Source organism: Salvia hispanica, chromosome 1 (genome assembly GCF_023119035.1).
Source record: "Salvia hispanica cultivar TCC Black 2014 chromosome 1, UniMelb_Shisp_WGS_1.0, whole genome shotgun sequence".
Lineage (NCBI taxonomy): Eukaryota > Viridiplantae > Streptophyta > Magnoliopsida > Lamiales > Lamiaceae > Salvia > Salvia hispanica.
In genome coordinates, this window is record NC_062965.1 from 25,449,176 (window position 1) to 25,473,438 (window position 24,263).

Here is a 24,263-nt window from a genome sequence, read left to right on the forward strand (position 1 = left end):
CGAAACTTTTTTGCACGGACTTTTAGAAAGGAATATTGGTTGTGCTAAATAAATAGATAAAAAAGTAAAAGAAAGGAAAAGGTGTTGAATGAAGATTGCTGACTCATAATTGACGGCTCAAGCTTATCGTGACTTAGTCTTTGTTAGTTTTCAGCATTCCTATTTCTTAGCTAGTATTGTTTAGATAGTGTTCCTGATTGTTAGCTATATATGGTGGTGTTTGTGATCGTTTTGTTATCAAAGAAAAAAAAAGGGCAAATCATTGAAAAAAAGCTTGTATGTTGGAGAATAGAATGTTTGTTGCGAATGTAAATGTTGTCGCTCTTGTTTTAAAGGCGTCGGGTTGTGGCATTTACGATATGGGCATCTAGCCAATGGATTGAAGCTTTGAAATATGGTTCAGGGGTGCCTAAAATTGATGAGTTTATGTGAAGGATGTATCTATGAAAAAACGAGGAAATCCTTTCCTAGTGGTGTATCATGGAGACCCCTTTTTGTCGGCTTTCATCGAGTGGGGGCCCTACAAATGGTGATTGGTGGAAGTGGATTTTTTTTAAATTATGATGATTATATGTAAAAGTTGCAGCACCATTTTGGGACGGGGAATGGTGTGGGGAAGGAAAATGCCCGTTGTAGAGATGGGAACTGTTGGCGGCTTTCCCCCCCGACTCTTGTGGGGGGAAAACTTTGCTTTTCCCCGTATTTTTTTAAATTTTATCTCCTAAAAAAAATTTTTCAAAAATCGCACACCTTTGAAGTTTGGGGGAGGTGGGGGTGAGCCTCAAAGGTTTTTTGATGAAAAACATCTTTGGTGGGCCCCAAACATGTGAAACTTGCCAAATGAAAAAGGTTATTTCATTGGGTATTCCTCACCCAAAGCATATAACTTTAAACCTCTTTGTGGAAAAGTTATTATAGGATGTCACTTTCATGGTCGGTTGGGATTGGGAGAGCAACGATGATTCTATATCTCTTCCCATTTGAACTCAGTGATGCGGTTGGTGTAATTCCCCCACAGCCCCCTCCGAATTCACCACAAAACCCCCATAAACTCACCAAATACTACTCGAATCCCCCCAAACCCTATAAACCCTAAACAAATACCCCCTTAATAGTTGTTTTCTTAAAACCCCCTCACTATGGTCTCGCTTGAACTTTATGAGAATGTACTTTTGCTCTTATGGTTGGGACCCAAATCGGTTCCATGATGGAATTTTATGTGATAATCGATCAGATGTTGAGATTGCAGAGAATCCAGTTATGCACGGGAAAACGAAGCACATCGATATTAAGTTTCACTTCATAAGAGATTTGATTAATGAAGGGGTATCTCTTCGAAGTTTTGCAGCAGCGTTGAGAATTTGGCTGATATTTTCACCAAGTCGTTGTCTTCGGAGAAGCATGTCAAGTTCAGAAATATGCTCGGAGTGTGCAATTATGAATCAAGGGGGAGTGTTGAATGAAGATTGCTGACTCATAATTGACAGCTCAAGCTTATCGTGACTTAGTCTTTGTTAGTTTTCAGCATTCCTATTTCTTAGCTAGTATTGTTTAGCTAGTGTTCCTGATTGTTAGCTATTTTTAGTTAAGATATTTTGCACGTTGTGTTCTTAGAGGGCTTATAAATAGCACCTCATTTTAGTGGAATAAATAAGTCACTTTGAGTCATCTTCTGATATACGTTCAACATACAAATATTTTCTTTCTTTTGTGTTCTTCACTTTCTAGTTCCAACAAAAGGTAGAGAGAATAAAGTATGAAGTGAATAAAGTAGAGAAAATAAATTAAGAGAGAAAAGTAAGAAAGAGTAAAAAGTTACCATATATAGAAATGACTCAACTACGAAGGAACTTTCGTAAATGGAAAAATGACTCAACTATGAAGAAACGAAGGGAGTACCACATAATGATTTCAACTCCCATTGTGTTATGATATGTGGAACTTACTCACAGAGAGATTATCCAAAGTTCAAAACACATGATGCATTGAGTGGCAGGCTGACAGCTAATGTATGTTCGTCATTGAGATTAGTGGTGGATCCGGTGAGAGGGGCTGCCGAACCCTGATAAGCACTTACCCCTTAACCTACCAGAATTTCTCCATGATGAAAAACCAAAGTAAAACTAAAACCAGATTTTTTTTATATTATATGAAAAGCTAAAAGTGCAAGTTAACAAAGTGAAAAACAATTTAAATGCGTGTCATACACAAATTGCTCTATTTTTTTTGGACAGATGGAGTATCATTTACAAAGGATTGATATTTTTTTGGATGACACGATAATCCGCACAAATCTGATATGAATCTGTTGGGTTGGGATTCGATAAGAAACTGCTCATTTCAGGTTGGGTTGGATCTATAACGGATTGAACCGATAACTACCCAATCCACAATATTTGACGGCCCTCCTCCAAAACACAGAAGTCACAAAAATCATAAATAATTTTATTAGCATTGATTTTATATAACCAAGTCATTGTTACCATTTTTTATTTCTACTTTTGAGTTACAATATATTTTTAATATTTAGTGAATAATGTTAGAACCCATCGTACATACTACCAAATCATTTATCCACCATTCCAACCCTATTAATCATGCACTTATGATACTACTGTTATTGTGTTTTTGAATTATACACGCGAAATAAAACAAAAATTAGTAAAAGACAGAGATCTAGAGGAGAGGGAAAACCGCACGTACATTTAAAATAAATGAGTTTTAATATTAGTGGCTCTCCATCATAAATTAATACAAGTTCCTCTCCGATATAATGTTATTGCACATTTAATTTTAGTCTACTATATAATTGTATACACTCCCAAATAAAATTTTCACATGAATATCGACCTAATTTTTAATTAACAAGTTCTCCTTCTATATACTCCTTCCGTTGAAAATTTGTGACTTTTTTCCTTTTTCGTCCATTCCTAAAAATTTGTCACCTTTCACTTTTACCATATTTGGTAGTGGACCTTACATTCCACTAACTCATTCTCACTCACATTTTATTTTAAAATTAATACTCCCTCCGTCCCATTAAATATGCAACATTTACTTTTCGGCACAAGATTTTATGTAGTGTTGTTTTATGAGTTAACGAAGAGAGAATAAAGTAAGAGAGAAGAAAAAGTAGAGAGCATATTGTTTCCATTTTTAGAAACGTTTCATTTTTAATGGGACAGACTTCCATTTCTAATAGGACAGAGGGAGTATATAAAAGTAGGACCCACATGCCACTAACTTTTTCAAACGACTTTCTATTATATTTCTTAAACTCATGTTGGGTCAAATGATGCCAAATTTTAAGAGACGAAGGGAGTAGTACTAACCTAATATGATGAAATTTAGCTGTCCAAGAAAGAATATTGGGATATTGAAGATATAGATTTGAATTTTAAAACCCAAAAATATCAACCTATACATGGCTGTAAGAGGTCCAGCAATCAATATTGGTGCCCCACAATCATCAATTAAACCACTTCTACTCTCAAATAATTGCTCAGAAAATTCACCCCAACACTTGAACTGCAGTAACAACATGATTTCCGACTCCGACCAACAAAATCTCCGACCATCGCCGCATGTTCTGATTTTCCCGATGCCGGTGCAGGGCCACCTCAACTCCATGCTAAACCTCTCCCATCTCTTCTGCCTAGCCGAATTCGACGTCACCTTCATCATCTCCGACTTCAGCCACCGCCGTCTCCTCCAGCACACCCTATGAGAGAACGGGGGCAGTATAAAATTGATGTATAAAATTAGTACCCACATTCCACTAACTTTTTCCACTCATTTACCACTATATTTCTTAAAATCGTGTTAAATAAATTGGTGCCAATTAATGTGGGACAAATGGAGTATTGTAATATTTCCTCCATTTCAAATTAATTGAATACTTATTTTTTACTGAAATATTTCAAGTTAATTACATTTACTTATTCTTTTTTAAAAAAAATCAATATATTTAATCTCTTAATAAACTATATTTATTCAATTATTACTTATATCTATTTAATTGCTATGTCATAAAAATGGTAAAGTTTGATTAAATTCTAATTCGTTCTGAAATTCTGAAAAATCATGAAATTTTCATTTGTTTTCCATTATAGACACTGTATTATTGATGTTTTGAACAATGCATATTTTTAAGACATCGTTAAACACACATGTGGCAACATTTTCATATAATTTCACAGCTGTCATGAAATATTATATCAGAAGTTTTAATCAATTTGGAGTGGGCCCCGTAGTATAAGTGTCAGGAAGAAAGTGTTAACAAATCCAAACGTAGTGGATTTTCCAGCTGAGATTTAAAATTTCAAGACATATCAAAATTTAAATTTTACCTATATTAAATTCTAATCTCTTAAATCTTCTGCAAAATATTTTTCTAACTATGTAGGAAAATCAATGGATGGATTAATTGAAAGCATACCGGGAATGGAAGGTTTCATAAGAAGGCGTGACTTGCCGAGTTTTTACCGTGTCGATGACCTAAACGACCCCATTCTCAAGGACATTGTAGCTGTAACGATGCTGATTAAGAGGGCGCAAGTTGCCATATTCAACACTTGTGAAGATTTAGAGGGGCATATAGTTGCAGAGGTACGTAAACACGTGCCAAGAGTTTTCTCCATCGGCCCAATCCACGAGCAAGTGAAATACAGACTCATGGAGAAGAAGACGGAGTCCTCGATAATCACGGCCAGCCTATGGGCGGAAGACTGGGGCTGCATCGATTGGCTGGACGCGCAGCCGCCTAAATCCGTCATCTATGTGAGCTTTGGGAGCTTAGCACTTGTGACGAGAGAGCAAGTGTTAGAGCTCTTGCACGGCTTGCTCGACAGTTCGCAGAGGTTTTTGTGGGTCATGAGGCCGGATTCCATCACCGGGAACGATGGAGAGGATCCAGTTCCGGTGGATTTAAAGGAACTTGTTAAAGGGAAGGGTTTGGTTGTAGAGTGGGCCCCACAAGAGAAGGTGCTCAACCACCCTGCAGTCGGAGGCTTTTTGACGCACAGTGGATGGAATTCGACTCTTGAGAGCATTGCTGCTGGCGTGCCGATGGTGTGCTGGCCATATTTTGGGGATCAAACGATGAATAGTAGGTTTGTGAGTGAGGTTTGGAAGATCGGATTGGATATTAAGGACACTTGTGATAGAAAGATTATTGAGAATGCAATTAGGAATTTGATGGAAGTGAGAAAGGATGAGTTTATTGAAAGGGCTGAAAATTTGGCTAAACTTGTGAAAATGACTGTTAGTAAAGGGGGTTCGTCGTATAATAATCTAGATTACTTAATTCAGTATATCAAGTCGTTGGTGATATAGTTATGTATTGCCAATGGTATTAATTGGTATTGAGTAAGAGTCAGGTGCACCCAATTGTGCAGTATATAAGTATGTGAAATTATGAATAGTACCTAGTGGATGACTAAAGATTATTGTACCACAAATTGATTTGAACTCCCATTGTGTTATGATACGTGGAACTTACTCAAAGAGAGATTATCCAAAGTTCAAAACACATGATGCATTGAGTGGCAGGCTGACCGCTAATGTATATTCGTCGTTGAGATTAGTGGCAGATCCGGGGATGTGGGAGGGGCTGCCGAACCCCTTAACCTACTTGAATTTCTCCATGATGGCTAGGGGTAGGCAAAAAATTTGACAATTGAATATCCGACCTGATCCGAGCCAAATCATTTTTTTTATTTAGGTTAGTTCAATTTGTTTTAGAAAATTTTGATTTTGGTTTAATTTGGTTCGACTATATGGAAAACTAAAATAAAACTAAAACAAGATATTTTTATATTATATGAAAAGCTAAAAGTTCAAGTTAACAAAGTGAAAAACAATTTAAATGCTTCATTTTTCACTGTTGAAATAAATGTAGCACACACTATATGATATTTGAATATTTGGATATTGTTTAACAATTTTGGTTTGGTTCAGTGTTTGTTGTTCGGTTTTTGGTTTTTTGTGTTGATATTATGCGGATTTCAGTTTAGTTCGGGTAAATTTATAGGAATGTTTGATTTTTCAGTTCAATTTAATTTTGAAAAAAAATAAATCGTGTTTACCCTTCATTCGCTTTCATCATCGCCACAAAGAAGAAGATTTGTTTTAATTTGAGTTTTCCACGAGCGGCCCATTCCACAACACTACTTTAGCAAGAGCCCAATTAAGTGTCCAACTAATTCTAAGCCCAAGTACCCAACACATTGAACAATTGAGCTAAATATCTTCCAAAAACTTTTGTCCCTAAAAACCCACCTATAATTTGGAACCCTCTTCTTTAAACTAGAGCTGACAATTTTTGATCCGATACGATAATTCGATAAGAATCCATACGAAGTTAACCTGACACGAACACATACATTTAGGGTTTAGGTCATTATAGGGTCGACTTAATAAGAACCTGAAATCATCGAGTTGGGTTGGGTCGGATTAGGATCGTATAATATCATGTTTTGGTTGTTTTCGTGTTGTGTTAGGTTATACTCCCTCAGTCCCAAAAGAATATGTACTAGTTCCTTTTTAGTTCATCCCACAAGAATATGTACTTGTTCATTTTTAGTCCGTCCCACAGGAATATGCACTTTCAATCTCTATTAAGGTGAGATCCATTATTCACTAACAATACTTTAATTACCTTTTCTTTCAATCTTTCTCTTACTTTTTCAATTGTGTATTAAAACTCGTTGACATACATGGATTTTGCTTTGTTTTAGAGAGTAATCTTGCATGTTTTTTTATCACATTTCGTTTATTATCGGATATGATTATGATCACTTCTCTATTATTTTGGTATTTGACCATTTTGTGAAGAATGTATAGAAAAATGTGCAAAATAAGCGGATGTGCAGTAGCCTTAGTTCGAGGCAGTTTTTCTGGAGATTTCTAAGTCCAATCAGCCCTTAATTCATACCATTCTCTTCCTCTTCGAAAGAGCTTCGCGTGGGTATCTTGCACGCCTCAATCGGATTCCCGTAGAAGAAGTTATGGCCGCTATACGAACACTGCGTTGTTCAGAGAATTTCACGCGGTCGGGTGAACTAACCACCCAGCCGGGTACGGTGTTTCCGCGCTGAAAGGGTCAGAAAATGGTCGAAAATCATCACCCTGCCGGGTGAATTTTTACCCTTTATAATTACACCCGGCCGGGTACGTTGTTTTGGCGTATTATTTTGCCGAAAACGCTAGGGTTCATAGGGGGGGAACACATCTACCGCCTCTCACTCTCCCATCCGCCTCGGAACATCCCAATACACCAATTTTCGTCCAAGAGCAAGAGAAGGGCGATTGAGAAGAGTTCAACCATCAAGACGAAGGATTCTCAACCCCCAATTCATCTCCGGGGCATTTAGTATCAATTTACTTGTGTTTTCCATGTTTTCTACCGATTATTTTGTGGGATTCTTGTAAACATGAGTAGCTAGATACATTTGTGGAGCTTTGGGTGAAGATTACTTTGAATATGTTTTGATTTAATTGAATTGAACCTTCGCCTAGCTCTTGTGGTTATTTTGCTTGTTCTTGTGCTTTTATTGTTCTTTTGTTTGGCCAACATTAGAACTATGTCCGTCTAACTAGATTAATCGAGAGATAGCTAGTTTTACGTGGTAAAAGGAACGAGTACAACACATAGGTTTATCTACACTTGAGAGAAGGGACCCTTTGTGAGGGGTTTGAGTCTTAGGAACTTAAGGGATTAGAATCTAATCTATTGGAAGGAGACTTTGATAGTTAGAATCTAATCAACTGGGTAGGTGCACTCGAGAGAGGGCTTATCCTATGGTAGCGACTTTCCTAATAATCCTGGAGACACATAAAGGTAAAGGTTCTGTGAGTTTAATCATAACTAGGTCGTAGTAGTTGGATCCTAAAACTCTACATTCTTTAGTCTACTTTGTATTATTTGTTTTTATACTTTCTTTTATTTGTTTATATTTTTGTCTAGTTTAAAAAACCAAAACCCAAAACTCTGTGTCTCTAAATAGTATATGACGCTTAGTATATGATAGCCAGTTGCAATCTTATTCCCTGTGTTCGATATCCCGGTACTGACCTTTAGCTATACTAGATCTACCCTGTAAACTTGCAGGTATTTTTAGTGCTAATGAATAGTGCATCACTCGTGTCCACCCAAAGTGCATATTCTTGTGGGATGAAGGGAGTATTGTAGTAACTTACTATCACTAAACCCTAAACCCTATCACTCGTGTCCACCCAAAGTGCATATTTTTCTGGATGACACGATGATCCGCATGAATACGACACGAATCTGTTGGATTAGAACTCGATAAGAACATGATGATTTCAGGTTGGGTTGGGATTGACCTTATTTGGTAACTAACCAATCCGCACGATTTGACAGCCCTCCTCCAAAAGACAGAAGTCACAAAAATCACAAATTATTTTATTACCATTGATTTTATATAACCAACTCATTGTTACCATTTTTTATTTCTACGTTTGAGTTACAAGCATATTTTTAATATTTAGTGAATAATGTTAGAACTTGTGAGCTGAGTTAGCTGCTGATTCGATCTCAGGTACGAGCCAATGGAGTTCTGGCTCGAGCAAGGAAAAGGCGTGCACGTTTTTAGCTATTAATGCTAGTTTTGATCTCGACCATAGGATTGAAATTAGTTGAGGGCTTTGAATCGAATCCGTTGATCTAGAAATAGCCGTTGTTTGTTTTTTTCTTGTTTTGAGTTTGTTATCACTGTTGTGTGATATAAGAATCACCTTCTAGCTTTCCCCAATTGTATCGAAAATTCGCCAGAGAGAAATAATCAAGATTCCTCTTTCATCTACGTTTTCTTGTTCGCGCTTTTTCTTCATCTCGTTATTCAATCGCTCCGAACGTTAGTACCAACAAGTGGCGACGTCCGTGGGAAGGAGGGGCAACGAATTTTTCCGATCGATAATGAAAATGCGGCTGGAGTCAGACAAATTTAATGACAAAAATGATTACGGCCTATGGAAAATTAAGATTAAGGCGATTCTGATTGAGAAGGGATGCGCAGCAGTCTTGGAGAAGCCTGATCCCGACGATAAGGGGAAGTCTGCTCTTGATGAAAAAGCACAGGCGAGGCTCGCGGAGATGCAGCTCAAGGCCTATGATGCGGTGATCTTGAACCTTGGCGATAAGGTTCTAAGAGAAATTTAGGAACAAAACACCGCTGCAGAGATTCTTGAAAGGTTAGATGAGATCTATTGTAGTAAGTCTCTAGCCAATCGATTATACATGAAAAGAAGGGTATATTCCTATTGTTTCTCTGGTGATAAATCAATTCTTGAGCAGCTAGAGGGTTTTAACAAGGCTGTAGATGATTTGGTGGCGGATGATGTTAAGGTAAGCGATAAGGATAAAGCCATTTTGGCCCTCAATGCGCTACCTGATTCCTATGACCAGCTAAGAGAAGCGATCTTGTATGGGCGTGATAAGGAAATTACTTTTGTAGAGGTGCACTCTGCTTTGATGGAAAAAAAACTGCAAAAGGGAATGGGCAGGCATCAAGATTCAAGGAACCAAGACTCTCAAGTTCCAGAGAGCTTGAACATTAGAAAGTTCAAGGCGAAGAAAGGGGGAATGAAGGAAGGCTGTAGTTTCCATATATGTTCTAGGTTGCACTGGTTTGATTCTATCAAGGAGGCATCAGGATCAGTAGTTCTTGGCAACAACCAGGTCTGCAAAGTTGAAGCAATTGGCAGCATTCGACTAAGATTGGCTGATGAGTCAGTCAAGATCCTAACTTAGGTCAGGTTTATTCCAGGGGTGAAGAGAAATTTGATCTCACTGGGTGTTTCTAGAAAGGAAGGGCTATTCTTTCTGTTCCTCTGCTAGTGTGATGGTGGTGGGAATAGGTGGAGAAATCATATTGAAGGCTGAGAAAAAAGACAGCTTATGCTATTTGGCTGCCACAGTAGTCAAGCATGGGCAGGTGAACTCTACAAAGGCTGAGTCAGTTAGATTGTGGCATGAAGACTCGGGCATCCTGCTTTTGGGAGCATCAACCAGCTGATAAAGAAGCAAGTCATTGCTAGTGATGGTGTAAAGGATGATCAAACCTGTGAGGATTGCATTCTGGGAAAGTCAAAGAAATTTCTCTACCCCAAAGGTAAGCATACTTCATCTGCTCCTCTAAAATATGCTCATTCTGATTTATGAGGTCCAAGCAGTGAAAGATGATTTAGGCAGGGCTTTTGACATGAAGGACTTGGCTTCTGCCAAAAGAATTCTTGGCATGAACATTGTTAGAGACAGAGATGTGTAGAAGATGATGGTCTCGAAGTCATGCAGCTAAGGTGGAGATTTGTGAGCTGAGTTAGCTGCTGATTCGAACCAAGGGAGTTCTGGCTCGAGCAAGGAAAAGGCGTGGAAGCTGAAACACGTTTTTAGCTATTAATGCTAGTTTTGATCTCGGCCGTAGGATTGATATAGTTGAGGGCTTTGAATCGAAGCCGTTGATCTTGAAATAGCCGTTGTTTGTTTTTTTCTTGTTTTGAGTTTGTTATCACTGTTGTGTGATATAAGAATCACCTTCTAGCTTTCTCCAATTGTATCGAAAATTCACCAGAGAGAAATAATCAAGATTCCTCTTTCATCTACGTTTTCTTGTTCGCGCTTTTTCTTCATCTCGTTATTCAATCGCTCCGAACGTTAGTACCAACAGAACTCATTATACATACACTACCAAATCATTTATCCACCATTCCAACCTATTAAACATGCACTTATTATACTACTGTTATTGTGTTTTTGAATTACACATGCGAAATAAAACAAAAAATAGTAAAAGACATAGATCTAGAGGAGAGGGAAAACCGCACGTACATTTAAAATAAATGAGTTTTAATATTAGTGTCTCTCAATCATAAATTAAAACAAGTTCCTCTCTGATATAATGTCATTGCACATTTAACTTTAGTCTACTGTATAATTGTATACACTCCCAAATAAAATTTTCACAAGAATATCGACCTAATTTTTAATTATCAAATTCCCTTCTTATATAGTACTAATATCATAAATTTAGCTGTCTAAGAAAGAATATTGGGATATTGAAGATATAGATTTGAATTTTACACCAAATACAAAAACCCAAAAATATCAACATATACATGGCTCTAAGAGGTCCACCTATCAATATTGGTGCCCCACCACAATCATCAATTAAAACCACTTCCACTCTCGAATAATTGCCAAACAATCAGAAATTCACCCCAACAAGCAACAACATGACTTCCGATTCCGACCAACAAAATCTCCGACCACCGCCGCATGTTCTGATTTTCCCGATGCCGGTGCAGGGCCACCTCAACTCCATGCTAAACCTCTCCCATCTCTTCTGCCTAGCCGAATTCGACGTCACCTTCATCATCTCCGACTTCAGCCACCGCCGCCTCCTCCAGCACACCACTGTCGCAGCTACCTTTGCCCGCTACCCGGGATTCCAGTTCCGGACCTTCCCCGATGGCGTCCCCGAAGACCACCCCCGCAGCGGCCGCAGAGCCATGGAGTTCATGTCTTCTGTCAATAAAGTCACAGTCCCTCTCTTCAAGGAAATGATGATCCAAGAAAACTTCTTGGCTTCCGCCACCCGTAGGCGGGTTACCTGCTTCGTTGCCGACGGTGTGCTGAATTTTGCCGCCGACTTTTGCGAAGAGAATGGTCTTCCACTCATCTACTTTCGAACTACCACCACTTCCTACTTTTGGGCTCTTTTCCGTTTCCCTGAGCTCCTTGAAGCCCAGGAGATTCCTTTCGGAGGTCAGATATACCTTGTTTCGGGTTGTCCATCAAAATTAATTTATGATTGTGCACGTAATTTGGATTTCTTAAATTAAAAAATTCATACTCCCTCGTATCCTTACCTGTTACGGATTTTTAAGAAATATAATAGAAAAGCGAATTGAAAAAGTTAGTGGTATGTGAGTCCTACTTTTATATATTAGTTTTATAATAAAATGTGAGTGTGAATGAGTTAGTGGAAGTGGGACTCACTACCAAAAATAGTATAAGTGAAATGTGATAAATTTTTAAGGACGGAAGAAAATGGAAATAAGTGACAAATTTTCAAATACGGAGGAAGTACTTTTTATAGATTGAGTAAAAAGAAAATAGTTGTTTTTTATGAACAATTAATAGCATAGTTCATGTACGTTTGGAACGGAGGGAGTACGGAGTACCTTTGCAGTTCATAAAAAGAAATAAGTGACATATTTTCAGAGACGGAGGGAGTACGGAGTACTTTTTAGAGACAGAGTATAAAGAAAATAGTTCATGTACCTTTAGAACGGACTGAGTATCAAAGATAAGTCTTCTATTCAATTCATAAAATTTTAAGTATTTTTTATCTTTTTCATATTTTACTAACTTCGCATTTTAGCTCAAGTCATCTAAGTGAATAGATGAAATATATGTCAAATAACGAAATACTATGATTTGTTTCCACAATCAGGACAAAAAATTTAACCTTTATAACATGCATGTCATTATTCTCTTCATGAATATATAACATCATTTAACTCCGTGACAATGCGATGCATATATGATTTGCCTAACACTATATCAAATACATTTCATTCAAAGTTCATGTTGTTTCCATCTAATTTCTCATTACCTAAGTCTAACTCTTTAGTTTGTTAAGCATTTTGTAGGAAAATCAATGGATGGATTAATAGAAAGCATACCGGGAATGGAAGGTTTCATAAGACGGCGTGACTTGCCGAGTTTCTACCGTGTCGTTGACCTAAACGACCCCATTCTCAAGGACACTGTATCTGTAACGATGCTGATTAAGAGGGCGCAAGTTGCCATATTCAACACTTGTGAAGATTTAGAGGGGAAAATAGTTGAAGAAGTACGTAAACACGTGCCAAGAGTTTTCTCCATCGGTCCAATCCACGAGCAAGTGAAATACAGACTGACGGAGAAGAAGGTGGAGTCCTCCATCATCACGGCCAGCCTATGGGAGGAAGACCGGAGCTGCATCAAATGGCTGGACGCGCAGTCACCTAAATCTGTCATCTATGTGAGCTTTGGGAGCTTAGCATTTGTGACAAGAGAGCAAGTGTTAGAGCTCTTGCACGGCTTGCTCGACTGTTCGCAGAGGTTTTTGTGGGTCATGAGGCCGGATTCCATCATCGGGAGCGAGGGAGAGGATCCAGTTCCAGTGGAGTTAATGGAACGTATTAAAGGGAAGGGTTTGTTGGTGGAGTGGGCCCCGCAGGAGAAGGTTCTCAACCACCCTGCGGTTGGAGGGTTTATGACGCACAGTGGATGGAATTCGACTCTGGAGAGCATTAGTGCTGGCGTGCCGATGGTGTGTTGGCCATGTTTTGCAGATCAAATGACGAATTGTAGGATTGTGAGTGAGGTTTGGAAGATCGGATTGGATATCAAAGACACTTGTGATAGAAAGATTATTAAGAAGGCAATTAGGGATTTGATGGAAGTGAGAAAAGATGAGTTTATGGAAAGGTCAGCGAATTTGGCTAAACTTGTAAAAAAGACTGTTAGTAAAGAGGGTTCGTCGTATAATAATCTGGATGGCCTAATTCAGTATATCAAGTCGTTGGTGATATAGTTATGTATTGCCAATGGTATTAATTGGTATTGAGTAAGAGTCAGGGTGCAATTGTGCATTTTATAAGTATATGAAATTACGAATAGTACCTAGTGGGTGACTAAAGATTATTGTACCGCATATTGATTTCAACTCCCATTGTGTTATGATATGTGGAACTTACTCAAAGAGAGATTATCCAAAGTTCAAAACACATGATGCATTGAGTGGCAAGCTGACAGCTATGTTCGTCATTGAGATTAGTGGCGGATTCGGGGTGTGATAAACACGGGATTTGTATGTTTTTAAGGCCTAAATTTGGCTCGTTTTAAATGTCAATCTTGCAAATTATATTATTAAATTGCATATATTATATATTTTGGTATTTTGACGTGTTTGTTGATAAATGATAGAAAAAGATAGAAAAAATGTGCAAAATTGTCAAAGTTCAGCAGCCTCTGTTCAAGCCCATATGACAACGAGTTTGAAGTCCAATCGGTGCTTAATACATACCATACTCTTCTTCTTCGAAAGAGCTTCACTTGGGTACCTTGAACATCTAAATCGGAGTTTTGTGGAGAAAGTTATGACCATTTTACGAATGTTGCGCAGTGCAGTCAAAATTAGGCGGAAATTATGCAGAAATTAAGGAAAGAGAGAAATTATTGTCAAATCTCTCCTATTAATTGAGGAATTCGAATTTATCATCTTTTCCATTACTTGGAGGGTACTTTTTACCAATAATAAATCTTTTTCAAGCCTATATATATACCCCATAACCTAATTCATAATATTTATCTCAGAGCCTACAATCCTTCTCCATCTCTACACCTTCTTCCATCTCAGAGCCTCCAATCCTTCTCCATCTCTACACCTTCTTTCATCTCAGAGCCTTCAATCCTCTCCATCTCTATACTTCTTTCATCCCATATTCCACATATAATTCATCCATCTTTCATTGGAGCGGAGATCTGTAGATCCAGGCAAGAGAAGACTGAGGACAACATCATTCAATCTTGGGTTTTGTTTTGTTTTTCTTCATGTCTAGTACTTTTTGTTGTTTTACTTGTCTATGAGTATTAAACATCTTTTGTAAAATTTTTGGTAAACATGCTAAGATTTTGAGTTATTTATGTTGTTTTTCCTTGTTAGCTCTTATAGTTATTTCGATTTCTCTTGTGCTTATACATTTATTTGATTGACCATCTTATAAATGCATGTGGATTTTACTACAATACTCGGGAGATAAGTAGTTTAATTTGAAAGAGGAGAAATTGACGCCTTTGCCAATATAATCGAGAGATTTGAGCCTTTGAATGAAGCAAATTTATCTTATGAGCTTTTAGGAGTTGTTGTCTTAATTCTAGGAAGGACACTTCGGTTCTAGGTAGCAATCTACAAATTGTACGCTTCGGGAGAAGATATAATTTTACATATGTGATAGCTTAGTAACTCTAGATACCGTAATTCAAGAAAGTCTTTTGAATTTTAGCTTTTGATTGTGGTTCCTAAAACTCTACATTCCTTAGCCTGTTTTGTATATTATTTATTTTTATATTTTCTATTATTTGTTTATTTATTTCTTTATGTCTAGTTATAAAATCAAACCAAAAATACTGTGTCTATGAGGTTTAGTATATGATAGACAGTTGCCATCTTATTCCCTGAGTTCGATATCTCGGTACTGACCATTAGCTATACTAGATCTACCTTGTGTACTTGCAAGTATTTTTAGTGCTAATAAATAGTGCATCAGGGTGAAGGGGCTGCCGAACCTTGATAACCACTTACCCCTTAACCTACCGGAATTTCTCCATGATGGCTAGGGGTAGGCAAAAAATTTGAACATTGAATATCCGAACCGATCCGAGCCAAATCGATTTTTTTTTTAATTTAGGTTCAGTTCAATTTTTTTAGGAAAATTTGATTTTTGGTTTAATTCGATTCGACTATATGAAAAACCAAAGTAAAACTAAAATAATAGTACTACATAACCTCTCGTGCCAAATTAGAACTCCCCTGCTTAGAGTGGGGCGAAGCCGCGAAGGGAGTACTAAGACCATCTCCAATGGTACATTAAAATCTAAAATGTGATAGGTAATTAGCTCAAATAGTATTCCAAATAGTATTCCAAAACCAATCCTGTTTTTGATTTTTGAGTAAAAAATACCTAATTTTAGATTTACACTAAACCAAAAAAATTATTTTCAATTTCTATGAGTAAAAAATGCATTATATAGAGAATTTTCTTTTAGGTCTTAGTTTAATGCAAATGGTTGGAGTAAAATCATATTTGACGTGACATTTACACTAAAATGAGTTTGAGTTTAGTGTAAATGGTTAGAGATGCTATAAAAGCGAAACCTACATTCCAATAACTTTTTCTATTCACTTTTTTTCACAAAGTCAAACAATTTCTGAAAATCCGTACCGAGTCAAAATGACTCTTTAAATGGTGGACTGAAGGAGTATAAAATTTAACCCACATTTTTTTTTACAAAGTTAAATAATTTCTTAAAATCTACATTGATCAAATATGAAACATTTATTGACGACAAGAGGAAGTATATAATAGCTTGAGTAGTTGATTTGTATTATAATGTTTTTATTATATACTCCATCCGTCCCTTAAATTTTGTCACACATTGACCGGACACGGATTTTAAGAAATGTAATGCAAAGTGAGTTGAAAAAGTTAGAGGAAAACGGATCCTACATATATATATTACTTTTATAATAAAATGTGAGTTGAAATGATTTAGTGGAATATGTGTTCCACTGTAAAAAATGGTAAAAAGTGAAATGTGAAAAATTTTATGGGACAAACGGAAATGGAAAAATGTAAAAAAAATTCAGGGACGGCAGAAGTATCTAATATGATATTTAATACTTCCTATTCCAATTATTCTTTTTTTCTTGCACACATAACACCTAAATGTGCAAATTATAACCAATCAAAGCACGAAATAACCTTTAATCTGAAGAATAATGTATACAAACAACTGACATAGGCTAGACCAAAAATTGGCAAAAAAATAATGTATTAATATTCATATTAATCAGACAATGTCGTTGTGTTTATGAGCAACTCACATGCCAAATTAAAACAAAAATGTTCGAAAGACAGGTCTAGAGAGAGAACTAATAGTGACATTTATGTTGGTGACCCTCTACCATAAACTAAAACAAGTGCAATTCTTAACTGGTCAAACATAACAACAGCCTAGCAATCAATATTGGTGCCCCTAAGAGCATCCGCAACTGGCGGACTTCCCGCCGGACGGCGTGCTGGTCGTCTGCGCGGGAGCGTAGGACGCGGACGTCCGCTGCGGACACCGCATGTCCGCGGCTTTCCGGCGACGTCCGTCGTGACGTCCATCATTGCATCGCCGACGCGGACATCCGTTTTTCTTTTTTTTCTTTTTTTTTTAAAAAAAAAAAACTCTATATATACGGCTCGTTGCAAACTCTATATATACGGCTCGTTGCAAACTCTGTATGTACGAATTTTTAAAAAACTCTAACGCATGTATTATCGTCGGAAATTAAGACCCCTGTTCGGTTAGCGGCAAACTATAGAGATTCAAGGCATAACATGTACTTTTATTTTAATCGTTTTTTTGGTTTGGGATGGTTTTTTTTTTTGTGAACCATGTACTTTTTTTAGTTTAAATATGTATGCTTTTTTTTAAAAATAAAATCGTTGCATTTTCCCAGTATTCGTGTCGAAATTTTAATTCCGTAACTTAAATTGCATATTTATGAATTTGTGAATTTTTTTTTATTGCGAGAAGTTCGCGCGGGAAGGACAATGGGGCATCCGCAGCATTACGGATGCTCTAATCACAAACTACTCCTCTGAAATGTTATTATACTCACTATGCTTCTGCATAGTTGAGTCATTTTGGTTGCTCCACTATAGTCGAATTATATTTTTTTTCTGGCAAAAAAATAATCTAATTCTTATCTCTTACTTAATTTTCTCTGCATCTATTTTTTTTTTCTTTCCTAATTTATTCTCTCTTTCACTTTTCATTTTTCACTTTTCACTCTACAGAGGGATGGAGGGAATACATTTTAGTCTAGTATTCCCTCCGTCCCAACTAAGATGACACATTTATTAGTTGGCATGAGATTTTAGAAGTTGTTGGTTAACATGGTTAATTGGAGAGATAAAGAGTAGGTGCATGTATTAAATGGTGAGAGAAAAAGAGTTGATTATTTAATAGCAGAGAGGAAAAATGGTTGAGTGTATTATTAGAGAAATAAAGTTACCAAAAATAGAAATGTGTCATCTTATCTAGGACACACTAAAAAAGAAGTGTGTTATCTTAATTGGGACGGAGGGAGTACTATAATCAGTGACGGAACCAGAAATATAAACAAGCCGGTGCTTAAAAATTAATATTAATAATATTAAAATAATTAAAATTAATAATATTAAAATAATTTTAAAATGATAATAGCATTTTTTTACTTAGTACTAATATTTAATTTTACATATAACCATTTTACAAAAGTTTAAGAGAACGACATTTTCTCAAGTGAAATCATAAGCCAAAATTCTAGGACACTTCTATTAAAAAAAATATTATAATCATTCAAAATAAAATTTAAAAGATTATAAATTTATGAAAATATTACAAATTTTTATGAAACCATATCCATAAACTCTTGCTCCCATTAGCAATTCATATAAAACATTAAGAATACATTAAACAAATCAAAATAAAGAGAACACAGTCTAATAAGGAGTAATACACGTAATAAATACTTCATCTGTCCCATTAAAAATGAAACATTTTCTTTTTAGTTTGTCCTATTTGAAATGAAACGTTTCCTAAAATGGAAACATCTCTATCTCTACTTTTTCATCGCTCTTACTTTACTCTCTCTTCATTAACTCACACAACAACACTACATAAAAATCTGTGTCGATTCCCAAATATTGCATATTTAATGGGACAGTGGAAGTATATGAATTGATGGTATGAGGAATTAAATTCATACACTAAACATTTTGCAGGCGAATTAATGGAAAAAAGAAATAAATATATGACTTAGAATTAATAAAACTAATGGCTTATGAACTGATAAATCAAAATATTACAACTACTTCATTTGAAATAATAATAGTTGAAAAGAAATGAGTCATTATCCGGAAAAAAGAGAAGCAGGCCCTAGACGAAGGAATTATATAGGAGCACTATTTAATAGCTAGGCTACTAAATATTATTGGACCAATTAATTCAATTTTACCATTAAAGCCCAACATCAAAACCTAAGTCTCAACTCCATCGTCTTCATTCAGCACTGGACTGAGTTTCTGCAACTAGGTGGTGCCCTTGTTCCGTCACTGAATATAATTGTACGTTCTCGTAATTTAAAATTTCACATGAATATCACACGGCTACATCAACTACAGTATAGCCATCAATACTGGTGGCTCTCCATAATAAAATAAAGTGAGAATTACAAATTTAGTACTCCCTCCGTCCCACAAAAGATGTCACACTTTCCTTTTTAGTTTGACAAGAGAGCAAATGTTAGAGTTCTTGCATGGATTACTCGAAAGTTCCCAGAGGTTTTTGTGGGTCATGAGGCCGGAATCTATCATCGGGGGCAACGGAGAGGATCTAGTTCCGGCAGAATTAATGAAATGTATTAAAGGGAAGGGTTTGTTGGTGGAGTGGGCCCCACAAGAGAAGGTGCTCAACCACCCTGCAGTTGGAGGGTTTATGACGCACAATGGATGGAATTCGACTCTTGAGAGCATTGCAGCTGGCGTGCCAATGGCGTGCTGGCCTTATTTTGCGGACCAAACGACGAATAGTAGGTTTGTGAGTGAGGTTTGGAAGATCGGATTGGATATCAAAGACACTTGTGATAGAAAGATTATTGAGATGGCAATTAGGGATTTGATGGAAGTGAGAAAAGATGAGTTTATGGAAAGGTCAGCAAATTTGGCTAAACTTGTGAAAAAGACTGTTAGTAAAGGGGGTTCGTCGTATAATAATTTGGATGGTCTCATTCATTATATTAAGTCGTTGGTAATTTGATTATGGATTGCCTAATGCCAGTTGTGGTTTGATTTGTCTTTGTTATTGTTAAAGATAGTTTGTCTTGCACGTGATTTGTAACGTCCCACTTTTTGAACCCTAATTTTTTTTTCGAATTAAATGATTTTAATGTTGCGAAGTCCGTGAATTAATTTTTCAAGTGAAATTGTTATTTGTTTTCTTGTGACCTAATTTTTGAATTGGAGTTTTGAATGTGTGTTGACTGAGTCAACTTTGTTGACTACGTGACGTGGTTGTTTGAATAGTTGATGCGGAGTGAATTTATTTGTTTCCGAATAAGTGATAAGTTGTTATATGAGCTCGAAATTGTATTGGAAAAATCACAATGTGAATTTAATTCAGCTTGGTGCACTATCTCCCTTCAACCCTTTGAGCGAAATGCGGCAAAAGAAAAGGAAGGAAAATCCATGGACCGACCCCATCATCTCCACCCCGTAGGAACTACGAGATCACCCCAAGGGTGCCTTCGGCATCCAGGGGTCACGGACCGACCATAGAACCCTGTTCAATAAGTGGAACGCATTAGCTGTCCGTTCTCAGGTTGGGCAGTAAGGGTCGGAGAAGGGCAATCACTCATTCTTAAAACCAGCGTTCTTAAGACCAAAGAGTCGGGCGGAAAGGGGGCTCTCCGTTCCTGGTTCTCCTGTAGCTGGAACCTCCGGAACCACAAGAATTTAAATCATTTCCTTGAGAAATAATTATTGGACTCCATTGCGTGTTGGATCCGATAAATTAAATAAATGAAACAAATCCAATCTTGTGAAATATAAATGGTGGGCTATACAATTAAAATAAAATACAGCCCAAATAAATTAAGTCCTACACGAAGTAATTCTAAGAAAATAGATGATCTATGTGCAGATCCCTCCTCCCTACTCTACCGTGATTTTCCTCTTTATTCGGTCAATACTACAATTAATCTCAAATTAATTGAGCAATCAAACACCAAAATTACTCCCCTCCCACGTCTCACGTTCCCTCGTCTTTTCACCCCAATCTGCAAGAGAAATCCTTCCAATTATTTCCCCACAATCAATTGAAATCAATCACCAAAAATAACTACTCAATACACTGCTATTCACCCCTCTACACTCTCTCCGCCTCACGTGATTCGGCAGTCTCTTGTTAAATTCTCTCAATTCTGTCCCACATCGACTTGGTGATGATCCAATCTAATCTATATAAGTGTGGATAACCCTCCCTCTTATGAGGCTTTTTAAGGGGTGAGTGGCTCATTTTTAATATCTCTCCTAAGTCACTTATCTGCGGGGTTAATTGGGGTGGAAACGGGGCTGCTTCTGATGAAGTCGAGACCGCCGGAGCGGCGATGCAGCGGCTGCTACGGCGCCGAGCGACGGCGGTGGGTGCGGGCGACGAATCGGAGTCAGCAGTGGCGTCGACTCCGGTGCAGCTGCGATTTGGAGAAAGCGACGGATCTCTAATTCTTTTTCTCGTCTTTTGGTGTTGCGATTGTGGGAGAGAGAGCCGACGGATTTATTTAGTGGAGGGATGTTGAGTTTCAAGTTTGGAGCTTTAATTTCATTTCTGTAGAGGAGGAAGAGAGTTAAACACGATTGAAAATTTGAGTGCATTTATTTAATTTGTTTACTACCTTAATATTTCTTTTTTTCAAAATGTTGACTTTAAAGGAGTATGGGAAACGGAGTTCGAGTAGTGTAGGTGTTGGTTAATGTGGAATATGGTAGTAGGGGATACCGTACGGGTATTATTTTGTAAATGAGAGTATACTATTTCTTTCTTTGGGCCAGGCCACTTAATTTAATTGGGTTGAGCCTGTTTTTAATATAATTTGTTGGGGCGTAAACTGCCGTAATTAATTGAAATACCTAAGCTTCTAATTGAGAAAAATTTATAATCTGAGTCTAGAAAATAATTGGAAACATAGGATGAATGCATCTTATTTATTTCTTGATTTCTGATTCATGGGTGATTTTAATTTATAAAGATAATATCTAGTAAATGAATCGAGATCGCAAGGGAAAGAATATAATTTCGTATTAAGCGAACGGGGTGGACTCTCTTTTAAATAAAGACATTGTCCTAACTATTTTTATAAATGAGAATGAAATGCAAATACGTTTATCATGCCCTATTTTGTTTAAACGTGCATATCTGAAATGGCTTTGCCATTTATTATATAAATCGAATTTGGATCCTTGTAGGGCCTCAAACCCTACTTGAATTAGTGTACACCTATGATAGACCGTGTGTCAGCGTACGGGTTGGCCGGTCTAGTGACTTGGTTTGTGGCCACATTCCAAGTCATGTATGAGCAGATATGGTAAACGTTTATGGGAAAATGAATGCACAGTCGTGATTTTGAACAATGGAATATTTTGGTGCCTCGGGCCTTTCAAAAGCTAAAATCCTGATAGTTACCTAACAATGACATGATAAATATAAATATTTTGATAAATTGTTTTCTGCATAAGTCCACTGAGTATTTTATAGTACTCAGCCCTGCATATGTTTTCCTTATGTGCAGGTTGAGCGACGACGAGCATTGGTGGTGTTGAGCAAATAAAATTGAAGCCTTTTTGGTTGTCCTTGCACTTTGAGTGTCGTTGTGTCTTCACACATGGCGTCATTCTTTCTCTTGAACGCTTCCGCTAAGATAATACCGTTTTTCACAACTATGTTTTGTACCCTTTTTCTCTTGGATTCAAATGTTAAACATTTACTCTAATTTTCCTTCTGTTATTTGAATAATTAATTATTTAGTCAAACTCTTTATTGAAATCCTAGAATAATTTCTCTTTCTTAAAGTCCTATTAGTCGTGACCACCCGTATTTATTTAACCTTAAAAAGACAGGCCGTGACATAATTAATGATTAATGACGTAAGAGCCTGAATGTATTGCATAAATATGTGAATCTACAGATGCCACCTATGATGCAAGATAAAAAAATGCAAGACATAAGAAAATAATGTCTGATGTGGTGGCCTACTAATGGTAAAATAGTTAACGACATTTGACTCTCGGGCATTTGACAAAATATATTTTACTCTTTACCTAAAGCTAATTAAGTAATAAGATTGTACTACATAATATTGTCTTCAGTCATGGCATTTAAAGGAAAACTACTTTTTAAGACCTACTACACCATGATTTAACCTTCATCCCAAAAACGTACTTTGGATTTTCTGCAGCTCAGCCAGAGCTTGTTTCATATTGATCCTTTGATTAGGGGAAACTGCACAACACTTTAAGGCAAACCCCAAAATGAATGATGTGAATTCCACAATTTTGTCGCCATGTTGTTCATCAACATTCATAAGCAAGTTGGCATCAATTACTGTAACAGCCCGGATTTCTAGGGTATAATATATACGGCGACTGCTACCAAATCGGACTTAAAAGCAATAAAAAACATAGGCTAGGGTTTCATTTAAAGAGATTTGACTAAGGTATTAAACGAACTATCAAAGCAAGACATATCCATCATATATGTTTACTCACTCATCAATCTTTGATCTATCATCAACTTATGTCATACATGAGGGTCGTTCACGCGTCACGCCCACACACACGCACACACACACACACGCACGCACACACATACATACGCGCACACATATTTTCCTTATACCGTTTAACCCACTTTCACTCAATCTAGATGCATGGGGGAGGGGGGTTCAAGAATACCGATTAATCGGTTAGAAAGAAGAAGATTCATATGTAGGTACCTTTTCTTGTCAAAACGAACGGTAGAAACGAAGTAACGAGACTTGATTCTTCAAAAAGCTTGAGACTCAAACTCTAACTCTTCTCACAAGATGAAGAATTATTGGAGAAAAGTAGGAGAAAATTGAGAGAGAGGGAAAAAGGAGGGAGGCGTGTAGTTTAGGGTGGGGGGCGATTTTTTTGATGGCTAGTAGAGTAGGGAAGAAGAAATAAAAAAATGAACTAGGGTTTCAAGGCATGAAGTTTTCAAAAATTGTGGCTTTTTATTTAGCTAAGATTTTGTTTTGTATATTTTACGGAGTAGAATAAAATATCACGGAGCAAAATAAAATAATAAATCTCCCACCTAGAGATTGGAAATAGGCGTGTAGTATGGCTCTTATATAAGGAATAGATTTTAAATATTAACTAAAATAAGATATGGCAAGATCTCTTGAGGTATGGTAAATTTGGTAGATTTAAATTCTAGGTATGGAAGGAAATCAAATAAGGGATCAATTAAACAAATAAAATAATTACTTCTTCCCAACCTAGGTGATTTTCGAAAATCACCTAGAACAAATATAGGTGTTGATTTCTTCCATAGAGAAATAGAGAATAATTAGGCTTTGGATTTAATTTGGATAAATATCCCAAGAATTAAATTAAATCCGGAAAAATAGGATTTTTCTCCAATAAGGCTAAGGGTTTCGAAAATTCTAAAAAAAATGCTTATGGAAAATATCCTAATAATCTCACTCACCCTTAAACAAATAATTCCTTTAATTCAAATATTCATATGCCACGTCATATATTCAACAAGTTTGACTTTTCAAACTCCAACGCAACCCTAGACACAACTTGGTCATAAGAACTCATGCAATAAATTGATTCATCATTTAATTCACGTCTCC

At 36.8% G+C, this 24,263-nt stretch overlaps 3 protein-coding genes across 3 annotated transcripts; all 3 read left to right on the forward strand.

The window, feature by feature from the left end:
• The first annotated feature begins 3,488 nt into the window (after window positions 1-3,488).
• Window positions 3,489-5,505, forward strand: LOC125191968 (7-deoxyloganetic acid glucosyltransferase-like). The gene is made up of 3 exons (XM_048089414.1): window positions 3,489-3,714; window positions 4,154-4,158; window positions 4,406-5,505. Exons 1-3 carry the CDS (start codon window positions 3,542-3,544, stop codon window positions 5,332-5,334), a joined length of 1,107 nt encoding a protein of 368 aa, XP_047945371.1. The 5' UTR covers window positions 3,489-3,541; the 3' UTR covers window positions 5,335-5,505.
• A 5,706-nt stretch (window positions 5,506-11,211) lies between these two features.
• On the forward strand, window positions 11,212-13,772 carry LOC125212810 (7-deoxyloganetic acid glucosyl transferase-like). The gene is made up of 2 exons (XM_048113076.1): window positions 11,212-11,785; window positions 12,676-13,772. The coding sequence occupies exons 1-2, from the start codon at window positions 11,254-11,256 to the stop codon at window positions 13,602-13,604; spliced, it is 1,461 nt and encodes a 486-aa protein (XP_047969033.1). The 5' UTR covers window positions 11,212-11,253; the 3' UTR covers window positions 13,605-13,772.
• Window positions 13,773-19,126: 5,354 nt separating this feature from the next.
• LOC125191977 (7-deoxyloganetic acid glucosyltransferase-like) lies at window positions 19,127-19,642 on the forward strand. The gene has a single exon (XM_048089427.1). It carries the CDS (start codon window positions 19,127-19,129, stop codon window positions 19,640-19,642), a length of 516 nt encoding a protein of 171 aa, XP_047945384.1.
• Window positions 19,643-24,263: the final 4,621 nt, after the last annotated feature.

Excerpts from the sequence above, each read along its gene's own strand:
- LOC125191968 (XM_048089414.1), top strand. The coding sequence starts at position 3,542 with ATGATTTCCGACTCCGACCAACAAAATCTCCGACCATCGCCGCATGTT.
- LOC125212810 (XM_048113076.1), top strand. The coding sequence starts at position 11,254 with ATGACTTCCGATTCCGACCAACAAAATCTCCGACCACCGCCGCATGTT. Across the intron at positions 11,786-12,675 it reads CCAGGAGATTCCTTTCGGAG|GAAAATCAATGGATGGATTA; the intron begins GTCAGATATACC and ends AGCATTTTGTAG.
- LOC125191977 (XM_048089427.1), top strand. The coding sequence starts at position 19,127 with ATGTTAGAGTTCTTGCATGGATTACTCGAAAGTTCCCAGAGGTTTTTG.